The following is a 23,616-nucleotide window of genomic DNA, read 5'->3' as shown; positions in this document are numbered from 1 at the left end:
AGAATGATGTTAAATAGAGCTTGGTCATTTGATCACACTTAGCCAATGAAGTAGCAAAATTCAGCATTGGTGAGTTTAATCACATAAGTAAAGATATATCCAAACAAGAAAACATTATGCAAATACAAAACAAAAAGATGAATCTAAAAGACTTAGTGAGTTTCTGGAGACATCTAAAAAAAACTTGAAAGCAGTAATGTGTGACTTTATATGATATGGATTACCTTAAATATAAATTGCCTTAATTATAGAACCATACAAGTACCAGTTGAGATGTTATATATACCAGGCCCGAGACCTCCTGGCAGGAGATGATACAGGATTATCAGGTAACTAGGTTTTCATAATGAACAATGTATAAAATATAAATGCATGATATTAGTTCGTGTAAGTCTAACTCATGTTTTCGGATAGCAATCAGGTATAGTCAAGTCAAAAATAATTTGGTGGAAACCAAATAGATTGTTTGTGAGCATCAAAAGAAATAACAATTGCCAAAGTTGCACAATTTACTAACTGAAAATTTCCAATAAAAAATCATTCCAGTATCTTAATTTTGTTTTGTTTAAGCAGCTTATATTTTTCGTGTCTATGAAGTATAGGAATCTAGCTTACTAACATGCTGAAAGGCTGTTTCAGCATATGTTAAATATAAATGGATCCAATGAATTATTTATTTTTGTACAGGTATATTGCAAATCAAATTAAGCTTATCTTAGCATGACATATTCCAATAAATTTACCACAAGCTAATTTGGAATAGATTAAGCATATGGTAAATGGAATAAATTTGCATATCTTGTTGTATGAGGCTGGTCCACTTTTGTTAACAGTCCAATAGCAAGAAGCAAAACTTCCTTGTAAATGCTATTTATAGTTCATCTGTTTAATAATATACATCATGTTTATTCATATTAATTTCTATTTAAAACAGATCCCTATGCAAGAGTATCATTCCTGACTAACAGTATGGTAACTGAACAAGTGAAAAAGTCTCTTTGTCCGTGCTGGGATCAAACACTGATATTTGAAGAACTTGATATTTATGGAGATCCTAGAGTAATTGAGGCTCAGCCACCAAATATTACTATAGAGATATATGATCATGATAAATTTGTAAGTACATATGTATACATGTATATTCTAAAATTATATATTTTAATAAATCTTACATATTTCATATGGCTTTGACTTCAAAGCAAACGAGTTATCAGGAAAAGTATTTCAGAGTCAGGTTTGTTTTTCAGTGCATGACAACAGTGCAACTGTATTTGGTATGTGGTTTTGTTGCAAAGAGTATATGTTTGTCTGACATATCATTTGACCTTGATCTCATTTCTACCTGTCATTCAATTTTGTGGATAAAGTTAGTAGCTCAGAATTTATACATGATAGTTTGAAAGTATTCTTATACTAAACCCCTAACAGGAGGGATTGTGCTTGATTTTCATATGATGAAGACATAATCTTTCAATCAGTTTAATTGAGGTCTGGAGCTGGCATTTCAGTAACTGCTAGTAGTCCTTTGTTAATTTATTTTGTCATTGTCATTTTGCTTAGTTTCTTCTGTTACCTATTCTAACATCGGACTATTGACTTCTTTTAAACTGAGTTTTACTGTGCGTATTGCTGTGTGTTTATTTATTTTACATTGGCTAGAGGTATAGGGGAGGGTTGAGATCTCCGCTGCATTTTTGCGCCTGTCCCAAGTAAGGAACCTCTGGTCTTTGTTAAGACTTGTATGTTTTTTTAATTATGGTTCATTTATATGTTTCGGAGTTTAGTGTGACATCCATTTTCTCTATACTAGTATACATTTATGTTTAGGGGCCAGCTAAAGCCCTCCTCCAGGTGCAAGATTTTCTCCCTTTGTTGAAGACTCATTGTGGCCTTCAGCTGTTTTCTACTCCTTGGTCGAGTTGTTGTCTCTTTGAAACATTCCCCGTTTCCATTCTCAATTTTATTCATGTATATTGAATACATGTACTTGAACATGTGTACTGAACAGATTTTATTTGACCAGTGAGTTTACTCGTTCTTTAGTTCTAAGCATTTAACAAAATCCAATATTGCAGCTGGCAAGACATTTAAGTTAGTCACCTCCTGTCATTATATTTTATCACAATCACTGCGGCCTTTGATCATTTGCACATTTCAAGGAAATAAGTTTTGAATATTCATTTTAATATAAAGTCCTTATATTTTGAAACTCTATTTCAGGGGGCAAATGAATTTTTGGGAAGATGTGTGGCACAACCAATGGTCAAACTTGATCCTGCAGATGCTCGCATGCCAGTGTTACAGTGGTACGAAATAAAACGTAACAATGACCATGGAGGAGAACTTCTGGCAGCTTTTGAATTATTCTTGGTAAGAGAAAGTACAGTTTGTTGTAAAACTTCAGAAAAAAAAACATAATTTATTGATGAAATATATTATGAACATAATAGTATATAACTTGGTATTTACTAAAATGGGCATATAATAAAGCATTGATAGACAAATAGTTTCATAGTATATATTTTTTTATTTACTAAAATGGGCATGCAATAAATCATTCATAGACCAAATGATTTCTAATAATAACTATAATAATAAAAAATAGTTTTATTTTTTTTATATGATAATGAAGTTTGACCATTAAAAATAATTTCTTACAGAACAGAAAATATCTGCTCAATAATTTCTATCATTTGATTAAAATACTGTTAAATGCATATTCAATAGGCCCCAACCAAACAAAGTAGTACATCTGAATCAGAGTCGGTTAGTACCAAGTAGTTTGCATCATGTTTGATATTATAATTTAACTTCATGGTTGAAGTTTTGCATTGTAGCAGTTTTGTAGTTAACTATAATCTAAATTTACTTTAATTCTCACATGATACACCAGTAAAGACTTTTAAATTCTTTAATTCGGAAGAGTTTTCAACCTGTAAATTCCATATCTTGTATTGAAAATTGATCTGTTAATCTTAAAAGTTTTTTTTTTATCAAACTTAATAAAAAAAAAAAAAACAGTATATTTTCCCGTATTTTTGTATCAGAAATTTTTCTTATTTATGCTTGTTTAACATAAAATAATTATAACATAATAAATTCTGGTCATGTTTTTATAATAATCTGTTGTACAGTCAAACCTGCTATAAAGATCACCTCTTTTAATCAAAAACCTGTCTTGTCAGGCTAACCTCTTCTTGTCCCTTTGTAGTAATACCTATGTATTTTGTTTCTAAATTTGAAGGCCACCTATGTTATAAGGTTAATTTTCTCTGGTACTAGGGGTGATCTTTATATACAGGCTTGACTGTATTTTTGTTTTCTTCATTGCAAATTTTGGTATTTGCTGTAGACTAAGTTACTTTTATCAAAGTATATGAATCATTCTGATATTTTAACACAATTATTTTTATCTGAAATAAATCTTTTTTTTTTTTTTTTTAAAGGAGAAAAGCACATTCAACCACAAATATTTCTTTTTTCTAAAACTTCTGTATGAAAATTTCTATTTTTAAGCATGCAGATACTTATATGTGTCCTCATTTGTTTCTTGGATAAAGGGCAGGCCCTAAGCCAGGATGTCTATGTGGGGGATTATTTAGGGTCATGATGCTCTGACTTCAATAGTAAAACTTCATTTGGAATTTCGACTTTGATAGTCGACTATGATACTGATTAAACAATATTTTATTTGTTTGTTTGAATCAATATGCATTTTTTTTCTTCTTAATGACTTTCAAAGGAGGTGAGAATTTACTATTTTTGTTGTTGTAGGCTTTGTACAGGTGTTGTACACATTCTTTTTCCTTATTCTGTTTATTTTTGTCGAGCCTGCGACTTTTGTCGCAGAAAGCTCGACATAGGGATAGTGATCAGGCGGCGTTAGCTAACTTCTTAAAAGCTTTATATTTTAGAAGGTGGAAGGTCTGGATGCTTCATACTTTGTATATGGATGCCTCATGTTACGAAGTTTCCGTCAGTCACATGTCCAATGTCCTTGACCTCATTTTCATGGTTCAATGACTACTTGAAAAAAAAGTTAAGATTTTTTGTAATGTTAAATTCTCTCTTATTATAAGTAATAGGATAACTATATTTGGTATGTGCGTACCTTGCAAGGTCCTCATGCCCGTCAGACAGTTTTCACTTGACCTCGACCTCATTTCATGGATCAGTGAACAAGGTTAAGTTTTGGTGGTCAAGTCCATATCTCAGATACTATAAGCAATAGGTCTAGTATATTCGGTGTATGGAAGGACTGTAAGGTGTACATGTCCAACTGGCAGGTGTCATCTGACCTTGACCTCATTTTCATGGTTCAGTGGTTATAGTTAAGTTTTTGTGTTTTGGTCTGTTTTTCTTATACTGTATGCAATAGGTCTACTATATTTGGTGTATGGAATGATTGTAAGGTGTACATGTCTAGCTAGCAGCTGTCATCTGACCTTGACCTCATTTTCATGGTTCAGTGGTCAAAGTTAAGTTTTTGAGTTTTGGTCTTTTTTTCTAATACTATATGCAATAGTTCAACTATATTTGGTGTATGGAAATATTTTATGATCTATTTGTCAGTTAGCAGGTTTTATTTGACCTTGACCTCATTTTCAAGTTTCATCGCTCAGTGTTAAGTTTTTGTGTTTTGGTCTGTTTTTCTTAAACTAAAAGCAATAGGTCAACTATATTTGTTGTATGGAAGAATTGTTAGCTGTACATTCCTGCCTAGCATGGTTCATCTGACCTTGACCTCATTTTCATGGTTCATTGGTCAATGTTTAGTTTACTTGGTTAATAATAAGTTTATGTGACAGTTGTAATAAAGCTTTATATTTAGGACTATCAACATAATATCAATGATTAGTAAAGAAGGCGAGACATTTCAGCATGTGCACTCTTGTTAAAAATGAAACAAAATTTACCAAACCTGTTTTGCTATTTATAATTTTTTTAGAGGTATAGATGATAAATGTGTATAATGTATAATCAGAAAAAATTGTGAATTAATTAGAACAAAGCAGCAACAAAATATGAATCTTCATTTGTTGATGGTTTTTTTTGTCGAGCCTGCGACTTTTGTCGCAGAAAGCTCGACATAGGGATAGTGATCAGGCGGCGTTAGCTAACTTCTTAAAAGCTTTATATTTTAGAAGGTGGAAGGTCTGGATGCTTCATACTTTGTATATGGATGCCTCATGTTACGAAGTTTCCGTCAGTCACATGTCCAATGTCCTTGACCTCATTTTCATGGTTCAGTGACTACTTGAAAAAAAAGTTAAGATTTTTTGTAATGTTAATTTCTCTCTTATTATAAGTAATAGGATAACTATATTTGGTATGTGCGTACCTTGCAAGGTCCTCATGCCCGTCAGACAGTTTTCACTTGACCTCGACCTCATTTCATGGATCAGTGAACAAGGTTAAGTTTTGGTGGTCAAGTCCATATCTCAGATACTATAAGCAATAGGTCTAGTATATTCGGTGTATGGAAGGACTGTAAGGTGTACATGTCCAACTGGCAGGTGTCATCTGACCTTGACCTCATTTTCATGGTTCAGTGGTTATAGTTAGGTTTTTGTGTTTTGGTCTGTTTTTCTTTTACTGTATGCAATAGGTCTACTATATTTGGTGTATGGAATGATTGTAAGGTGTACATGTCTAGCTAGCAGCTGTCATCTGACCTTGACCTCATTTTCATGGTTCAGTGGTCAAAGTTAAGTTTTTGAGTTTTGGTCTTTTTTTCTAATACTATATGCAATAGTTCAACTATATTTGGTGTATGGAAATATTTTATGATCTATTTGTCAGTCACGCAGGTTTTATTTGACCTTGACCTCATTTTCAAGTTTCATCGCTCAGTGTTAAGTTTTTGTGTTTTGGTCTGTTTTTCTTAAACTAAAAGCAATAGGTCAACTATATTTGTTGTATGGAAGAATTGTTAGCTGTACATTCCTGCCTAGCATGGTTCATCTGACCTTGACCTCATTTTCATGGTTCATTGGTCAATGTTTAGTTTACTTGGTTAATAATAAGTTTATGTGACAGTTGTAATAAAGCTTTATATTTAGGACTATCAACATAATATCAATGATTAGTAAAGAAGGCGAGACATTTCAGCATGTGCACTCTTGTTAAAAATGAAACAAAATTTACCAAACCTGTTTTGCTATTTATAATTTTTTTAGAGGTATAGATGATAAATGTGTATAATGTATAATCAGAAAAAATTGTGAATTAATTAGAACAAAGCAGCAACAAAATATGAATCTTCATTTGTTGATGGTTTTTTTGTCGAGCCTGCGACTTTTGTCGCAGAAAGCTCGACATAGGGATAGTGATCAGGCGGCGTTAGCTAACTTCTTAAAAGCTTTATATTTTAGAAGGTGGAAGGTCTGGATGCTTCATACTTTGTATATGGATGCCTCATGTTACGAAGTTTCCGTCAGTCACATGTCCAATGTCCTTGACCTCATTTTCATGGTTCAATGACTACTTGAAAAAAAAGTTAAGATTTTTTGTAATGTTAATTTCTCTCTTATTATAAGTAATAGGATAACTATATTTGGTATGTGCGTACCTTGCAAGGTCCTCATGCCCGTCAGACAGTTTTCACTTGACCTCGACCTCATTTCATGGATCAGTGAACAAGGTTAAGTTTTGGTGGTCAAGTCCATATCTCAGATACTATAAGCAATAGGTCTAGTATATTCGGTGTATGGAAGGACTGTAAGGTGTACATGTCCAACTGGCAGGTGTCATCTGACCTTGACCTCATTTTCATGGTTCAGTGGTTATAGTTAAGTTTTTGTGTTTTGGTCTGTTTTTCTTATACTGTATGCAATAGGTCTACTATATTTGGTGTATGGAATGATTGTAAGGTGTACATGTCTAGCTAGCAGCTGTCATCTGACCTTGACCTCATTTTCATGGTTCAGTGGTCAAAGTTAAGTTTTTGAGTTTTGGTATTTTTTTCTAATACTATATGCAATAGTTCAACTATATTTGGTGTATGGAAATATTTTATGATCTATTTGTCAGTCACGCAGGTTTTATTTGACCTTGACCTCATTTTCAAGTTTCATCGCTCAGTGTTAAGTTTTTGTGTTTTGGTCTGTTTTTCTTAAACTAAAAGCAATAGGTCAACTATATTTGTTGTATGGAAGAATTGTTAGCTGTACATTCCTGCCTAGCATGGTTCATCTGACCTTGACCTCATTTTCATGGTTCATTGGTCAATGTTTAGTTTACTTGGTTAATAATAAGTTTATGTGACAGTTGTAATAAAGCTTTATATTTAGGACTATCAACATAATATCAATGATTAGTAAAGAAGGCGAGACATTTCAGCATGTGCACTCTTGTTAAAAATGAAACAAAATTTACCAAACCTGTTTTGCTATTTATAATTTTTTTAGAGGTATAGATGATAAATGTGTATAATGTATAATCAGAAAAAATTGTGAATTAATTAGAACAAAGCAGCAACAAAATATGAATCTTCATTTGTTGATGGTTTTTTTGTCGAGCCTGCGACTTTTGTCGCAGAAAGCTCGACATAGGGATAGTGATCAGGCGGCGTTAGCTAACTTCTTAAAAGCTTTATATTTTAGAAGGTGGAAGGTCTGGATGCTTCATACTTTGTATATGGATGCCTCATGTTACGAAGTTTCCGTCAGTCACATGTCCAATGTCCTTGACCTCATTTTCATGGTTCAGTGACTACTTGAAAAAAAAGTTAAGATTTTTTGTAATGTTAAATTCTCTCTTATTATAAGTAATAGGATAACTATATTTGGTATGTGCGTACCTTGCAAGGTCCTCATGCCCGTCAGACAGTTTTCACTTGACCTCGACCTCATTTCATGGATCAGTGAACAAGGTTAAGTTTTGGTGGTCAAGTCCATATCTCAGATACTATAAGCAATAGGTCTAGTATATTTGGTGTATGGAAGGACTGTAAGGTGTACATGTCCAACTAGCAGGTGTCATCTGACCTTGCCCTCATTTTCATGGTTCAGTGGTTATAGTTAAGTTTTTGTGTTTTGGTCTGTTTTTCTTATACTGTATGCAATAGGTCTACTATATTTGGTGTATGGAATGATTGTAAGGTGTACATGTCTAGCTAGCAGCTGTCATCTGACCTTGACCTCATTTTCATGGTTCAGTGGTCAAAGTTAAGTTTTTGAGTTTTGGTCTTTTTTTCTAATACTATATGCAATAGTTCAACTATATTTGGTGTATGGAAATATTTTATGATCTATTTGTCAGTCACGCAGGTTTTATTTGACCTTGACCTCATTTTCAAGTTTCATCGCTCAGTGTTAAGTTTTTGTGTTTTGGTCTGTTTTTCTTAAACTAAAAGCAATAGGTCAACTATATTTGTTGTATGGAAGAATTGTTAGCTGTACATTCCTGCCTAGCATGGTTCATCTGACCTTGACCTCATTTTCATGGTTCATTGGTCAATGTTTAGTTTACTTGGTTAATAATAAGTTTATGTGACAGTTGTAATAAAGCTTTATATTTAGGACTATCAACATAATATCAATGATTAGTAAAGAAGGCGAGACATTTCAGCATGTGCACTCTTGTTAAAAATGAAACAAAATTTACCAAACCTGTTTTGCTATTTATAATTTTTTTAGAGGTATAGATGATAAATGTGTATAATGTATAATCAGAAAAAATTGTGAATTAATTAGAACAAAGCAGCAACAAAATATGAATCTTCATTTGTTGATGGTTTTTTTTAAAGAAACTTACTGTTTTTCCTACTTTTATAGTCTTTGATAGATTGCTACAGATTTTGAAGGCGATTTAAATAACTGATTTCATAAATTGTAAACTCAGCTTTGATGAACACGTCATCCCCCTTGCAATGAAGTTTCATAAGGAATAAAGGAACATGTTTTTTCAGTAATTCAGACCAAGGATCCGGAAATTTTTTCACACAATTTCGGTCATTTTGAGATGACTTTAAAGTTGGTGCCCTTTTTTCAAATTGTCGAAATCACGCATAGCATCAACTGTTTCATCGCATTTACTTCATGAAATTTCTTACCATTTTTCTAAAAACATTCAAGAACAGTTTAGGGAAGGCAACAGTTTAAAATTGAAATGATTTTAATGACTCAAAATGGTAAATTTCTCAGACATCTCTAACGTTTCTTTCAATTTTGAAGACGAAATTAAAACCGGAAGTTTTGAGACAATACTTAAAGTACGAGTAATTCCGGATTCATTTCTGGGATTCGTTTTGTTTATCAAATTGACAGGAAATCACCGATTTTTTTATTTTATTACCTTTAAAAGTGTTTGAATATTACAGATAATAGCTGCATTCGTATAATTTACCATGAAATCATTTTGCATTTTACGATTAAGTGTCTCATCTACTGAAGACAATATGCACGCATGCATATTACACAGTAAATAAAGCACATGTAACTCGTGAAAAATTACTTTTTTCTACGTAAATTAAATTAAGTGTTAATATTGAAATCAGAATTGACAAATGTCTTTGCTGAAAAGTAATTAAATAATGAAGGCATTTGTCATGGAATTTTAATTTCTTTATGATTAAATTAGTTGTGAGCTTGTGGTCAATGTCAGGTGTGAATTTAAAACACAGGTAAAAAGTGATTAGCGATCATAAGCCAATATTTCCTGCAGGCATTAACATAGTTATTAGGAGGGCCCTCAGGATTATCATACTATACTGGAGTGGCAGTTTTATTACAGGAAAGGGATTACAAAACAAAAACAAGTGTAAAATGGCGATTAGTAAACCCGATCTCAATGAAATGACCGAAATTATTTCTGTAAAAAAATAAAATTTGTCCTAAATCCCAATCTGCCGTTTAGGACAAATAGCTTCCAGTTAAGGTCATGACTGGCAAATATGACCGTTTTCCGACCCTTGATTCAGACTTACCTCAACACAAACAAGATTATCATATATGCACATTCAATCTTTACCTGACTGAATGAAATGATTTCTGTGTAAGTGGAAGATCAAATATATGTAATAAGTTCAGACATCCTAAAACATAAGGGTCATCTGGTAGCTATACATAGTATTGTCTAAAAATATGGTTGATACTATAAAGCTTGCTTCTTACGATCAATTTTCATAAGAATGGGTTAAATGATAACCCATGAGAAAAGATTAACCAGAAATAGTAGCATGGTCAAAGGTAGATGGTGAAGGTCACCTGATATTGTTAAGGAAAAACCATGTAGACCTTGCAGAGCTTACCTCTTGTTAATTTTGGCCAAAAAAAGGCAAATAGTAATGGTTCCTATGATCAGTAGGTGAATCATATTCAATATCAAAGCTATGGGGTCAAAATTCCTAAAACCTTCATGGGAAAAACTGTCATTTAAATGATGTGAATTTGCCAAAATGATGCTTAAAAGAGAAATGTCTTTTTTCATTTTCAAAAATAGCTGAAGGATTCTTTGGTTGAAATGTTTAACTGTTTCCATGCTGTGCCTTGTATAAAAGAAAGAAGAAATTTTATTAGTCATTTTCAAAAAAAAGTTGTAAAATGATGATTTGGTTTATAGGTTGTTATAACATTATGTTGTTCTTTGTATTTCAATCCTTCTATCTTAAGCATAAAAATAAGTGAATAACTTTATTTGAGAAATGGTTGTAAATTTGTGCATACATACTATACAATATTTCATTTGTTTGTTTAAATCAATATGTATATTTTTCTTATTTTTGACTTTCAAAGGAGGTGAGAATTTACTATTTTTATTATTATAGGCTTTGTACAGGTGTTGTACATATTCCTCTTCTTATTCTGTTTATCTTGGGAAATGAATCTAATCTTTCCCACCTTTTTTATGCCCCACCTACGATAGTATAGGGGCATTATGTTTTCTGGTCTGTGCGTCTGTTTGTCCGTCCGTCCGTCCGTCCAACTGTCCCGCTTCAGGTTAAAGTTTTTGGTAAAGATAGTTTTTGATGAAGTTGAAGTCCAATCAACTTGAAACTTAGTACACACGTTCCCTATGATATGATCTTTCTTATTTTAATGCCAAATTAGAGTTTTTACCCCAATTTCACGGTCCACTAAACATAGAAAATGATAATGCGAGTGAGGCATCTGTATACTATTGACACATTCTTGTTCTATTTATATATTTTTAGAGGTATAGATGATATGATATATTAACAGTAAAATCATGTTTATATTTGAAAAAAATCAGCAAAATAAAAAAACTTATTTAGATAGTTAAGGCAATTTGCTTTATATGTTTGATGTTAAGGTAAATGTCTACAAACTTTATGCAAATTAAAAAAGTAATTTATTTAATGAACTAGAATGTACTATTTGTTTTCCTACTTGGATGATTTGTGTGTATTCTGTTTTTGCTGTGAAAACTTTGCAGTGAGGCTGAATGTATACTGGAGTATGAAAATTTGTATATGCTTATTTAAAGTTATTATTCATGTGGGAAAATCAATTTCCTCAGCAAGTGTCCTTTAATTTGCTATTTCAGAATCTATTTCTTCCTTTAATGATGTTTTCACAGAGCAACAAAAAGTTGTAATTGATTGAAAACATCATAAACCCATGATATATACTCAATGAGATGATGATATTTTCATGTTGGTCTACTCAGTGAAATTACCCTTAATCCTTTAGATTCTGGAATGGTTGACTGTAATCATGATTTGAAGGTCACCTTTATGTAAAGATGTGATTGCTTCAGACAACTGCTTGTGTGGATTCCTCTCTTTTGCACTACATATAGATGAGGGTAGGAATGGGGTACCCCACATGACAAATGACGGTAAAATATTTGTTAAAATAATGTTAACGATAAATATTTTTACTCCATTTGATGCTAAGGGTAGCTACAGAATAAGATTTGACGAATGCAATAAAAAAATAAGGCTCATTTGATGATAACAGTAGCAAAAAACGTACGTTTGACGCTTGACGATAAAGGGCATTCCTACCCTCTTAAATTGGCAGAAGTATGTAAAAAGAAAATGGTACTTCAATTTATGATTTGTGCTTTTAATTCTCTTTTTTTGCAGGGTTATCCACTTATCTTCAATGGATAATACTGATTATTTATTGATAATCAATTGTAACTGATAATATGTGATCTTATGAAAGAAAATTATTACATGTACTTTAACAAAAACTTATTACATGTACTTTTAACAAAAACTTATTACATGTACTTTAAACAAAAACTTATGACATGTACTTTTAACAAAAACTTTGACCTTTTGAATTTAATTGTAGTACAACTGGTAAGCAATACTGTTGATGCATTATTATCTGTGGGGTACCATATTCATAGGTTTCATAAGTTAATGTGAACAATGAAATCACTTATTAAATAAATAAAAATCTCCTATAGGCTTACGTGCAGTATATGTTGAATCCACAAAATAAAATATCCAGGGAAAAGTGGTTTTTCCTATGTCTATGAAAATTGGTACCCATGAAAATGAAATAATGCGCAGTATATTCAAACCATCATGGTTTGTTTTGAATATTAGCCAAGAAAATGAAAGAATTAACTCTTCATTGAAATAAAGTTAAACCCACCACAATCATTCATAAAACAGGATTTTTAAAAATTCTGAAATTTCAATTAGGATCTGTTAACTAGACACAAAAATGACTATCTATATTTGCTGGAAAATATTATTTATAGAAGGATAAAAAAATTGATGAAGGTTAAATCTTTGTAGTTAAATGGAGCAGACTTGCCATTCTTGCCACCAAAGAAAGGACAGCTATACCTTGTCCCTAATGGTATCAGACCAGTCATGCAGAGAACTGGTATTGAGGTTTGTTTAATACTATATTTTATTCCAGATTTTCATAACGCAAATAAATTAAGTGACTAAGAAAAAAATTCAAACTCAAACTTGAACTTTAAATATACCAAACATCAAACTATAGTGCCTCCCACCTTTGTTTGTCTTTTTCTTTTTTAGCCATGGCATTGTCAGTATATTTTCGACTTATGAGTTTGAATGTCCCTTTGGTATCTTTCGCCTCACTTTTAAAAGCTTGCAGCAAATTCAAACACATCAATATATATATTTTTATTGATTGAGGTAGTATTTTTCATCAAGATAATTAAGTTTACATACATTCTTTTCTATTTAAATATAAGTCAAATATACCCCACTTAAAACACTTTTGTAAAAGTAAAATGGTTCATATAAGTTACAGGTCTGTTTGAAATTTCCTTAATGGCAATCGTTTGTTTTCAGGGTATAATATTGGTTTCTACAATTACTTTCCATTTTAGGTTCTATGCTGGGGTGTCAGAAACATGAAGAAGTTCCAGCTTTCATCAGTGACTTCCCCTAGTATTGAGTTTGAATGTGGAGGACATGTTTTGGAATCAAAGATCATAAAAAATACCAAAAAGAATCCAAACTTTGAAGAACCAATTCTATTCTTTGATGTGGTAAGTTTATCATTAAAAAACATATGTGAGATCTGTGCATATAGATGAGCCAAAGCGATTTAGGAATGGAAAGCCATGATGTCTGAACATCTAATAAAGTGTAAATTACAGCTAATTTTGTGTCAAAATAAAGTCCTCTAATTTCTAATTCTCATGACTTACTTCAAATCCTGTATCTGCACCTGCTGAGAACCTGAAACATCAAATATTTGGAGAAATGTTTTATGATGCAGAAAAAGAAAGATCTAATGTATTCAGTATTACAAAGACGTGGATTAGTTTGTTGCAGGATCTTGGAGCGACATGATAGAAGAAACAGAAAGTATATTGATTATGTATGTTTAAAATTATGATGTAAATATATATAATTTTCCAGATGTTACCAAGAGAAGAACTGTACATGCCACCTATGAATGTAAGAATCAAAGATCATCGTGAATTTGGAAGAAAGCCAACTGTCGGTATACATGTAATTAAATCATTGGAGGCCTTCCGTTGTAATCCCATCATGCCTGGCGAGGAGGAACAGAGGGAAGTTCAAGGTAACCTTGGACATTCTAATAAAAAATACAAATTGCAAGGACAAGGCTTATGCAGGCTGCTATTCAAATTTATTTTCAGTTTAATACATTTATAGATAGGAAAGGGTTGCATTATTGAAATACACTTTTGCTTATCCCTATTTATAAATTCTGATTTTCTGTGGAATTAAGTCATGTATCCATAATTGCTTTGGGTCTTTTAGATTGAAATGAGATTCTCTCTAATATCTACTTTATTTTCATGAAGTAGAAGAAAAATTACGAAATCCCACTCGTATTTCTTTTTTATGCCCCCGCCATGGACGGGGCATTAAGTTTTACCCTTGTCCGTCTGTATGTCCGTCCGTACGTCTGTACGTCCCAAAGTTGGTTTCCGTTCTCTAACTTGAGTTTGCCTCTACCAAATGTTATGAAAGTTATACCCAATACTTATTACCTCAAAACACAGATCAAGTTTGAATTTTGGTGGTGTCACTTTAACCGTTCTATAGTTATGCCCCTTTATAAATGGAAAAATTGCTGAATTTTTGTTTCCGTTCTCTAACTTTAGTTTGCCTCTACCAAATGTTATGAAACTTATACACAATGCTTATTACCACATAATACAGATCAAGTTTGAATTTTGGTGATGTTACTTTAACAGTTCCAGAGTTATGCTTGTTTACAAATGGAAAAATTGCTGAATTTTTTGTTTCTGTTCTCCAACTTAAGTTTACCTGAACCAAATGTTATGAAACTTATACACAATGCTTATTACCAAAAAATACAGATCAAGTTTGAATTTTGGTGGCGTCACTTTTACTGTTCTAGAGTTATGCCCCTTTACATATGGAAAAATTGCTGAATTTTTCGTTTCCGTTCTCTAACTAAAGTTTGCCTCAACCAAATGTTATGAAACTTATACACTATACCTATTACCACAAAACTCAGATCAAGTACAAATTTGGGTAGCGTCACTTTTACCGTTCTTTAGTTATGTCCCTTTATAACTTTATATGATATGCAAGCGGTGGCATCATCTGTGTCCCATGGACACATTCCCCATTTATTGCTTTTTATTTTCGAACACTTTAAGTCATTGTAATATTTTCTGAATACCCTCATAATAAAAAAAACATGAATAATAATGAATTCACAGTAAATAGCTAGTGTTATACGACAGACATTTTTATTGCAATCTTAGGTTATTACTTTAATAGAGACATTCATATATAATTTTCATTAAATAAAATGAAAATAATTGTGTTAATGGAGTACAGTATACAAGATTATTGTAATGATTAGTTTAAACAACTTCATTCCTTTAAAAACAAACTGGATAAATCATTTCTCAGCTGAGATAAAAAAGATTTTAGAAAATGGTTTACACTGTCAAATATAACTCAAATTATTTAATATAAATTTAACATGACTTTCACATAGATTTCAAATTAAGTTTTCATGACTATTTGATAAAATTATTTTTATGGTGTTCTTTGCAGACCAGAATACTATGCAAAAAAGTTAAAAAAAAGTTTCATGAAAATATAAACTAAAAACTTGCATGAAAACTTTCCCCTTAGTTTCAGGTTATTACTCATTTTAGGTGAAATTCAGTTTAAAGATTTAATTTGAACATAACATGAAATCATGTGAAATTGCCACATTATATAGCTTCTGACAGTCTTGGATTATTTAGCATCTGATATCTTAACCTTTCTTGAAGATAACTACACAGCAGAATCTCATTTTGAAGTATAATCCAAGATCTTACAAGTTCATGTTTACTTGTATAATTTTGTTGTCATTGTTGTATCTAGTCTTTGTCATGTTTACACACATGTGTATCTTTACACTCTATGGGAAAGTTTACACAAATAGATGATCACTTGTGCTTGGCAAAAATCTATAGCCTATTTATCCAAATGAGAGTTTATTACCAATCTGATTAAACTACAGATCCAATGTCCACACTACACTTACAAGGATCTGACAACGCTTCAGTCTACTTTCTGTTTTAAAGACCTTTGAGGATCCTCAGGTTTTGTCTTTATCATACACACCCTCAAAAATTTGAAGGTAGAAATTTTATTGGCTGTTGTAATAATCACTGGAACAGAAAATAGAACAGTGTTGTCCGTTCCTTGTAAGTGTAGTGTGGTCACAGGATCTGAATTTTAATTAGATTGTTTTATTATATACTTTTTAACATTTTAATGTTTTAATGTCATTTTAACACTACATTGTATCTTTGCATGTGTTTCTCTGTAGAATTAAAGCTAGTGAGAAGAGGATTGTTTCTAATGAATTAGACGTGTTTTTATAAATTATTTACATGGTGTATTTGGGGCCTTCTTTTACTTTAGGGGTACCCTGTTTTATGTATTGAGGTGATTTTATGAGAGGTTGATAGTTTTTGAATGAAAGTAAATAAAGAAGCTCATGGGACTAGGGGCCCTATAATCAAAGAAGACTATTTAGTATTGGAGGCAGGTCTTTGATAGTCTCTGATAAATTTATTAATTTTTTTTCTAAATTGGGGACAATTTGGAATTTTACATAATGTATATACTCTGGGTTTTTTCGAGCCTGCGACTTTTGTCGCAGAAAGCTTGACATAGGGAAAGTGATCCGGCGGCGGCTTCATACTTTGTATATAGATGCCTTATGTTATGAAGTTTCCGTCTATGGTTCAGTAACTACTTGAAAAAAAAATGAAGATTTTTTTGTAATGTTAATTTCTCTCTTATTATGAGTAATAGGATAACTATATTTAATATGTGCGTACCTTGCAAGGTCCTCATGCCGGTCAGCCAGTTTTCATCTGAACTCCACCTCATTTCATGGATCAGTGAACAAGGTTAAGTTTTCGTGGTCAAGTCCATATATCAGATACTATAAGCAACAGGTCTTCTATATTTGGTGTATGGAATGATTGTAAGGTGTACATGTCCAACTGGCAGGTGTCATCTGACCTTGACCTCATTTTCATGGTTCAGTGGTTAAAGTTAAGTTTTTATGTTTTGGTCTTTTTTTCTAATACTTTATGCAATAGGTCAACTATATTTGGTGTATGGAAATATTTTACAATGTACATGTCAGTCTGGCATGTTTTATTTGACTGTGACCTCATTTTCACGGTTCATTGCTCAGTGTTTAGTTTTTGTGTTTTGGTCTGTTTTTCTTAAACTATAACCAATAGGTCAACTATATTTGTTGTATGGAATGATTGTAAGGTGTATATGTCTGTCTGGCAGGTATCATCTGACCTTGACCTCATTTTCATGGTTCATTGGTCAATGTTAAGTTTTTATGGTTAAGTTTGTTTCTTAGATACTATAAGCAATAGGTCATCTATATTTGGTGTTTTAAATGATTGTAAGGTGTACATGTATTTCCAGTTTGGTTTATCTGACCTTGACCTCATTTTCTTGGATCATGTCAAGTTTATGTGATACTTTTAGTAAAGTTTTATATTTAGGACTATCAACATAAAATCAATGGTCAGTAAAGAAGGCGAGACATTTCAGCGTGTGCACTCTTGTTTTTTAAGATCATATGTTGACCTCTTAATGAGTTTTCAGTTTATGTAGTCCTTGGGTTGCTGTCTCATGGGCATATACTCCATATATCCTTGTTTTCTTACTTATATCTAGCTGATATCCTGCTTTTTATTACCTCTGGTAAATTAACTGAATTTGGTATGCAACTGAATGCTCTACTTTACATGTATATGAAATTCACAAGGTATATAATACAATTGTACTAAATACCTACTCTAGATTTCTGACTAATACTTAAAAATTTGTTTGCATTAATCCCTTCAAAAATTAGTTATGCTTAGTAAAGCTCACGAAAATCTCAATAAATTCTGAAATTTGTCTTCTTTCCTTTTTACAGGGGAAACCCAATCCCATGCAGATTATGTTCAGCTATTAGACGAGGCAGTGAGCCGAGTGCAATCCTCCTCCTCACAAAGTAAAAATAAAATCGGCTAAAATCTTACTGCTAATGACTAAAACATATTAACTGCTAAATTACTGATTCTTTTTGTGCTGAACTACTTAACTCTGCATTACTCAATTACTAATGGCTTCTTTACTCAATTACTAATGAATGGCTTCTTTACTTAATAACATGTACTAATGAATGGCTTCTTTACTCAATTACTAATGAATTCATTACTAAATAAAATAGTTATTTATTTGTCACTACTATTCTACTAATATCTTACTTCTACACAGCTGGAATATGTACTTTTAGATTAGGACTTGTAACAGTCTTTAAATTTTATAGTTTATAGGGGCAAACATGACATCATTTGTGTTGATTTGCCTTATAGGAGGCATTCCAATATATTACATATAATGAATTACCAGATATTTATAAAATTACATATGATTTTTATTTTTAGTGTATTTTGTTTAATTATTTTAATTACTTATGTGATGGTTGTTTATCTTATATCAGAAATAGGAATTGAAAATTGCGCAAGAATTCATATACTTTTGTGTAATCTGAACTACAGTGCAGGACCAACAAAGAACAAAGAAATACTTGACTAAATAAATTATGTTATGAAATGCTTAATTTCTGACTTAATTAGTGGTAGTGCAAAAGTTTTAGTGTAGAGCGAATGGGTTTGCTTCTTTACTTCCCTTCAAAGTGTCATTAGATTAGCATGGTACACTGCATGTTTAAAATATTTACCAGTGTTATATTGAGAATGAACTATTAGAACAAAAAGGTGGTTCTAAAGATAACTTCAGTTCAATACATGTAATTTTGTATGTGAAAATTGTTGATCAACAGACAAAGATCAGGGATAAGAAAAATTCAACTTTTGGAAATGCTGCATGAAATATAATTCTGTAAAAGTTAAATGTTTTAACAATTGCTGAATTTACAGTATCAACTTAGTTTGTGTAATGCTGGTTTTTACACCCTCTTATATGCAGTATTTGTTGACTTTTACTGTGTAAGCAATCTTCAGATCTGCTAGGCAGTTATTTACTTTATGACAATACTTTGAATATTTATTATACTAACCAAGCATTGAATTTTCTTCAATGTCTAAAAAAAGTTGATGTACTTCTGGCTTCTTGTTTTTTAATCTCTTGAAACCTGTGACACTTTTTTTCTTTCTTTCCTTCATTTTATTTGGACAAGTTTATTCCTGCAATTTATTTTTGATTGGTCTGTAAGAAAAAAATTGAGATGTCTAGCAAAAAGTGAAAAATTGAAAAAAGAAGCAGTTTGACAAATACTGATTAGAGAGTTGTTCCTCGCAGAGAAGTATTTTTTCCATCACATTTTGTTTTACACCAAATGAATATTCCTCTTTAGCATGAGTTTTAGTGCTAGTTGGGAAAAGTCCAGGTGACACTTTCTCTATATTCTTGTCAACCTCGGAGTTGGATCATAAGAAGTTTATCCCTGATATGATGGGCAGGATTAATAGTGATATCAAAAGCCAAAGATTTTAATTTACCTGACTTCCATTATAGCAAATCGTGTTTCAAAACCTGACATTTTTTTGTAAATACATGTATCTCTTTATAAGAGAATTGATGTATTGCAAGAAAAATAAATTGAAAACATATTTCTGATCTATGCTGTAATATTGAACTATTTTATTATTATTTTTTTTTCAACATTACTTCATTAAAAAAATGCAAATTTAATACTTTTTATTAATTGATTTTATGTATATGTTGTATTCTGAATTGGTCATATATAGTACTTTTATCAACCTTTATTTTATTTATTTTACAGGAGCAATAGTACCAGTAAATGGCCCAAGTGGTGGGGAACACGTGGTAGAAATGCCAGACAGTGGGGAGAAAGGACAGGTAAGGGATCTGATTCATAATGAAAAAGGGGGGTTGGGACTTTGACCAGGGCTGTATAGGTATTTGAGTGAGGAGAATGATATAAGAGATGGAGAGTATGTGCTAGAGAAATCTGTACTATTGGAGACAGGACAGGTACATGATTTTTGGGATTAGTAGATTACCAAGATAGTAAGAATATGTTACTGTATAGTGGTAAGGACCTAGGTCCAGGGGTAAGGGAATTGTCAGATTGATTTGGAGCATGTGAAGGACATACCTGACATTTTAGTGATACTCAGATGAAGGGAATGGTCCTGGTTAAGAGAATATCCACAAAATGTCATAAAAAATACTAGTGGTTGAAAAAAAAAACCAGTACAGGTTTAAAATCATTAGCTGACATACACAGGTAGTTATGTGTCAAATATCAATGTATATTTAGTAGGTGTTTAATGGATAATACATTTTATTAAATCAATGTTTCATCCTAAACATCTAACTTTTCATATTCATTTGCATAAGATAGAAAATGTTGGCAGTCCAATTACCATATTATTAAATTCTTTCAACACTATTCTAGCCACATGATTTTAACTTCTATAGACTTACAGAGTATTGACAGATATGTCTTATTTTTATACCCCACTAAGATATATCAAAATTATCTCCCCTTGTAATAAAGATAAACTCTAAATGATTAAGATGATTGAGACCTGATGGCGTAAGTCATATTGTAAATTCAGAAATTTTTACGATGTTTTTATTTTTACGAAAATTGTGATGGGATAGGTTTGACAAAAATTAAAACTCACATTTAAATGTCGATAACACTTTTGGTATTCAGCATCTCATGAAATCGGAATAATTAATCTCTCATTTGTGTCCATTATTCAACAATCTCAATAATACACACATGCACAAATTTTTGAATTTACAGTACATGATACCTGTTGACCGGCTGGTTATGTCATCAAAATTTCAGTTTATCTATATCCCTCTTACTTTATTTGGAGGTTGTGTCATTAGTTAGTATTTATGAAAATCATGTGAATTATATTTCAATTATAATTTATATTGTTTCTATGAACTACTTTGATTCAATAGAGGTTATATTATAACTTGAAAAAAGTGATGATAAATTGCCTTATTTTATTTATGCTAACAAGGATAACCCATTGGCATTGGGTGATATTGTTGTACAATTTGAAATGGTAACCTTTATAATGTTGCTTTATATTGTATTATTTGGAATTTGGATTCTCCTCATTTTGCCTTTTTTATGAATATTTACCATTTTGATATAAAATCATTTTATACATATGTGTAATTCAATGCTGGAAACAATTTTATTCCAATTAACACAACTGGTAATAATACCCGAAAATTTGCTTCAACTTATTTTGGTGTTGGTTTTTGGTATTATTTTTTTTATAATTTTATTAGAAAAAAATATGCATAAATAAATTTCAGTATCATTAAAAGTGTGTGTACATAATTTTTATAACAATGTTTATCAATTTAAAAGAAGTAACAAATTAGACACACAGAACTTAATCATGTGGAATAATTAGCATTAAAGGGAAACTTTGCAAAAAAATTAAATTTGATATTATTATGTTTATTCGATATAAATATACATATTTGCATTAATATTAATGTTTTATTCTCCTAAATAAGTGATCAAATCGGATTTTTAAATCCGACTATCAATTTTAGACATGTCGCCATCTTGGAAGCATCTGGATACAAATAATCATGTGATATCTAAATACCACAAAGTACCAAAAACAAGCTTTGCATACTGGAGTTTCATTCCATATCAATATGATGTTGATGTGTTTCTGGTTAAACAACTTTCCATGTAATATATTTATTCATTCTGGGTTCTTTTCTTATTTGATAATCGGTGTGGCTAAATAAATTAATGACAGAGGTCATGTCAAAGTTACACATTCGGGTATTCTAGCGAATTCCTGGGGGGCATATGATTACATAACGGGTATCCATGCATGATCGCTTCTCTGCTGAGTGAATCACGTGTGCACAGGTAAAATTTATGAATTATGCCATACCAAATGCTGCCAGATGTAATATACATCCTATGTACAACTTTCCGACGCTGAAAGTAATTAATATACAAGATATGAATAATGAAATCATACAAATATCAAATTGAGCGTGTACAGTTTATTTAAAACAGTTAAACTTAGTTTTTATACTCCTTTTTGGGGCCATTTTTATTTATAGAATTATTCAATATAGATTAATTCAGTATTTTATTATCACAATAAAATATCCATCTTGCATAATTTATTTAATACTTTTTTTTTAAATAGCTTATGCAAAATATAAAAAATATACCATGGCGATCCAGGTATTTTGTCACCATCTACCTATCCCAAATGATTGAATTTATTCTTAAACTTTTGTCTCAAACTCACACTTCTCTCTTATCATCATTATGAGATGTTATTCACACCTGGAACGGTGAACCCTGGAGGCTAATATACCCTCGAGTGAAGATCAAAAGAATAGATTTACAGAATGCTAATCTTTTGATTACTTGTAATTTAACCACGCCTTAACGAGGTATTTTCAGAGTATACTATTGTATTTACACAGTCCTAGCTTGGAAATTTTTGCTTGACTGAATTAAAAGGTCAGAAAACACACATTCATTGTCATCTGTTTGACATATCTGTTGAAAAAAAGATTTTACAAAAAAATATCATTGTACGATTCACTTTTATTACTATAAGCATATTAGAAATCCATAAAATATATATCTGCCGTTACTGTAAGAATTTAAAAAGTTGCACGGCTGTTCGTTTTATTATTAACCGGATTTATGAAGTAAAAATCGGTTGTTATCAAATAGTCCGTTTCTATGTATGTTGGCATTTGTTTTTGTAGCAGTTCAGTGTTTATGTTGTTCCGTTGTTTTCCTCCTATAGTTGAAATGTTTCCCTCGGTGTTGGTTTGTGACCCGGATTTGTTTCAGTTAAATCGATTTATGACTATTGAACAGCGGTATACTAATGTTGCCTTTATTTATTGATTTGGGGATGTACAGTGGGCGGGCGGGCGGTCATACAGGCAGGCGGCTGCCAAACAGTGTCTGTGCATTTACTCATGAACCGTTCAACCAAAGCTTTTCAAATTTTAATATGTTGCTACTGATGACAAAATGGAGGTCAAGTATGATATTGATGATTTAACTTTCACCGTTCAGGAGTTATGGTTCTTGAAAGATTGAAAAATGGTGTTTCCAGTCATGTCCGTGCTGTAACTCATGAACCATTTAACCAAAGCTTTTCAAATTTTAATATGTTGTTACTGATGACAAAATAGAGGTCAAGTTCAATATTGATGACTTTCACTTTCACCGTTCAGAAGTTATGGTCCTTGTGATATTGAAAACTGCCAGGACACAAATAAATGTTAAAAAATCTGGTTTGCTGTCGCTCTGACAGCCTCTTGTTTTTATTATGAGTTGGTTATTAGATGTGTAAAACAGTCATAGTTGCGCTTTAAATTGCCTTATTAAATGATTAGCGAACAAGACTTTAATTGATATTATTTCCACTCCCGGCATGCCACAGTTTAAAAGTACGTCACAATAGACTGGTCAATTCCAATAAATGAAATTGATAATTTCCCATTTTCTACTTTATTAGTGTTCATATTTAGATAAAACTTGGTGAATGTGTTTTTTGTGTTATTATGAACATAATAAGATGATAAGTAAAAAATCGTGAAATTTCCCTTTAATGATATTAGTTTTGTAGCATTATGGGTTTGAATCGCCT

The 23,616-nt window shown here is 31.6% G+C and overlaps 1 protein-coding gene across 9 annotated transcripts in view; it reads left to right on the top strand.

The window, feature by feature from the left end:
• LOC127733285 (myoferlin-like) overlaps positions 1 to 23,616 on the top strand; it is a 100,723-nt gene that overhangs the window by 54,585 nt on the left and 22,522 nt on the right. For 3 of the 9 annotated variants that reach the window (XM_052242626.1, XM_052242625.1, XM_052242624.1), the window contains 10 exons: positions 252 to 329; positions 935 to 1,116; positions 2,221 to 2,370; positions 2,728 to 2,766; positions 12,722 to 12,820; positions 13,291 to 13,452; positions 13,829 to 13,994; positions 17,874 to 17,951; positions 19,749 to 19,825; positions 20,974 to 21,018. In XM_052242626.1, the coding sequence (XP_052098586.1) occupies positions 252 to 329; positions 935 to 1,116; positions 2,221 to 2,370; positions 2,728 to 2,766; positions 12,722 to 12,820; positions 13,291 to 13,452; positions 13,829 to 13,994; positions 17,874 to 17,951; positions 19,749 to 19,825; positions 20,974 to 21,018 (1,076 nt within the window). The remainder of the gene's footprint in view (positions 1 to 251; positions 330 to 934; positions 1,117 to 2,220; positions 2,371 to 2,727; positions 2,767 to 12,721; positions 12,821 to 13,290; positions 13,453 to 13,828; positions 13,995 to 17,873; positions 17,952 to 19,748; positions 19,826 to 20,973; positions 21,019 to 23,616) is intronic. The other 6 variants (XM_052242628.1, XM_052242627.1, XM_052242633.1 and 3 more) reach the window with 4 other exon arrangements.

This window comes from Mytilus californianus, unplaced genomic scaffold, assembly GCF_021869535.1.
Source record: "Mytilus californianus isolate M0D057914Y unplaced genomic scaffold, xbMytCali1.0.p SCAF_3, whole genome shotgun sequence".
Taxonomy (NCBI): domain Eukaryota; kingdom Metazoa; phylum Mollusca; class Bivalvia; order Mytilida; family Mytilidae; genus Mytilus; species Mytilus californianus.
The sequence above is the reverse complement of the archived record's forward strand: the minus strand, read 5'-3'. Positions and strand labels throughout refer to the sequence as shown.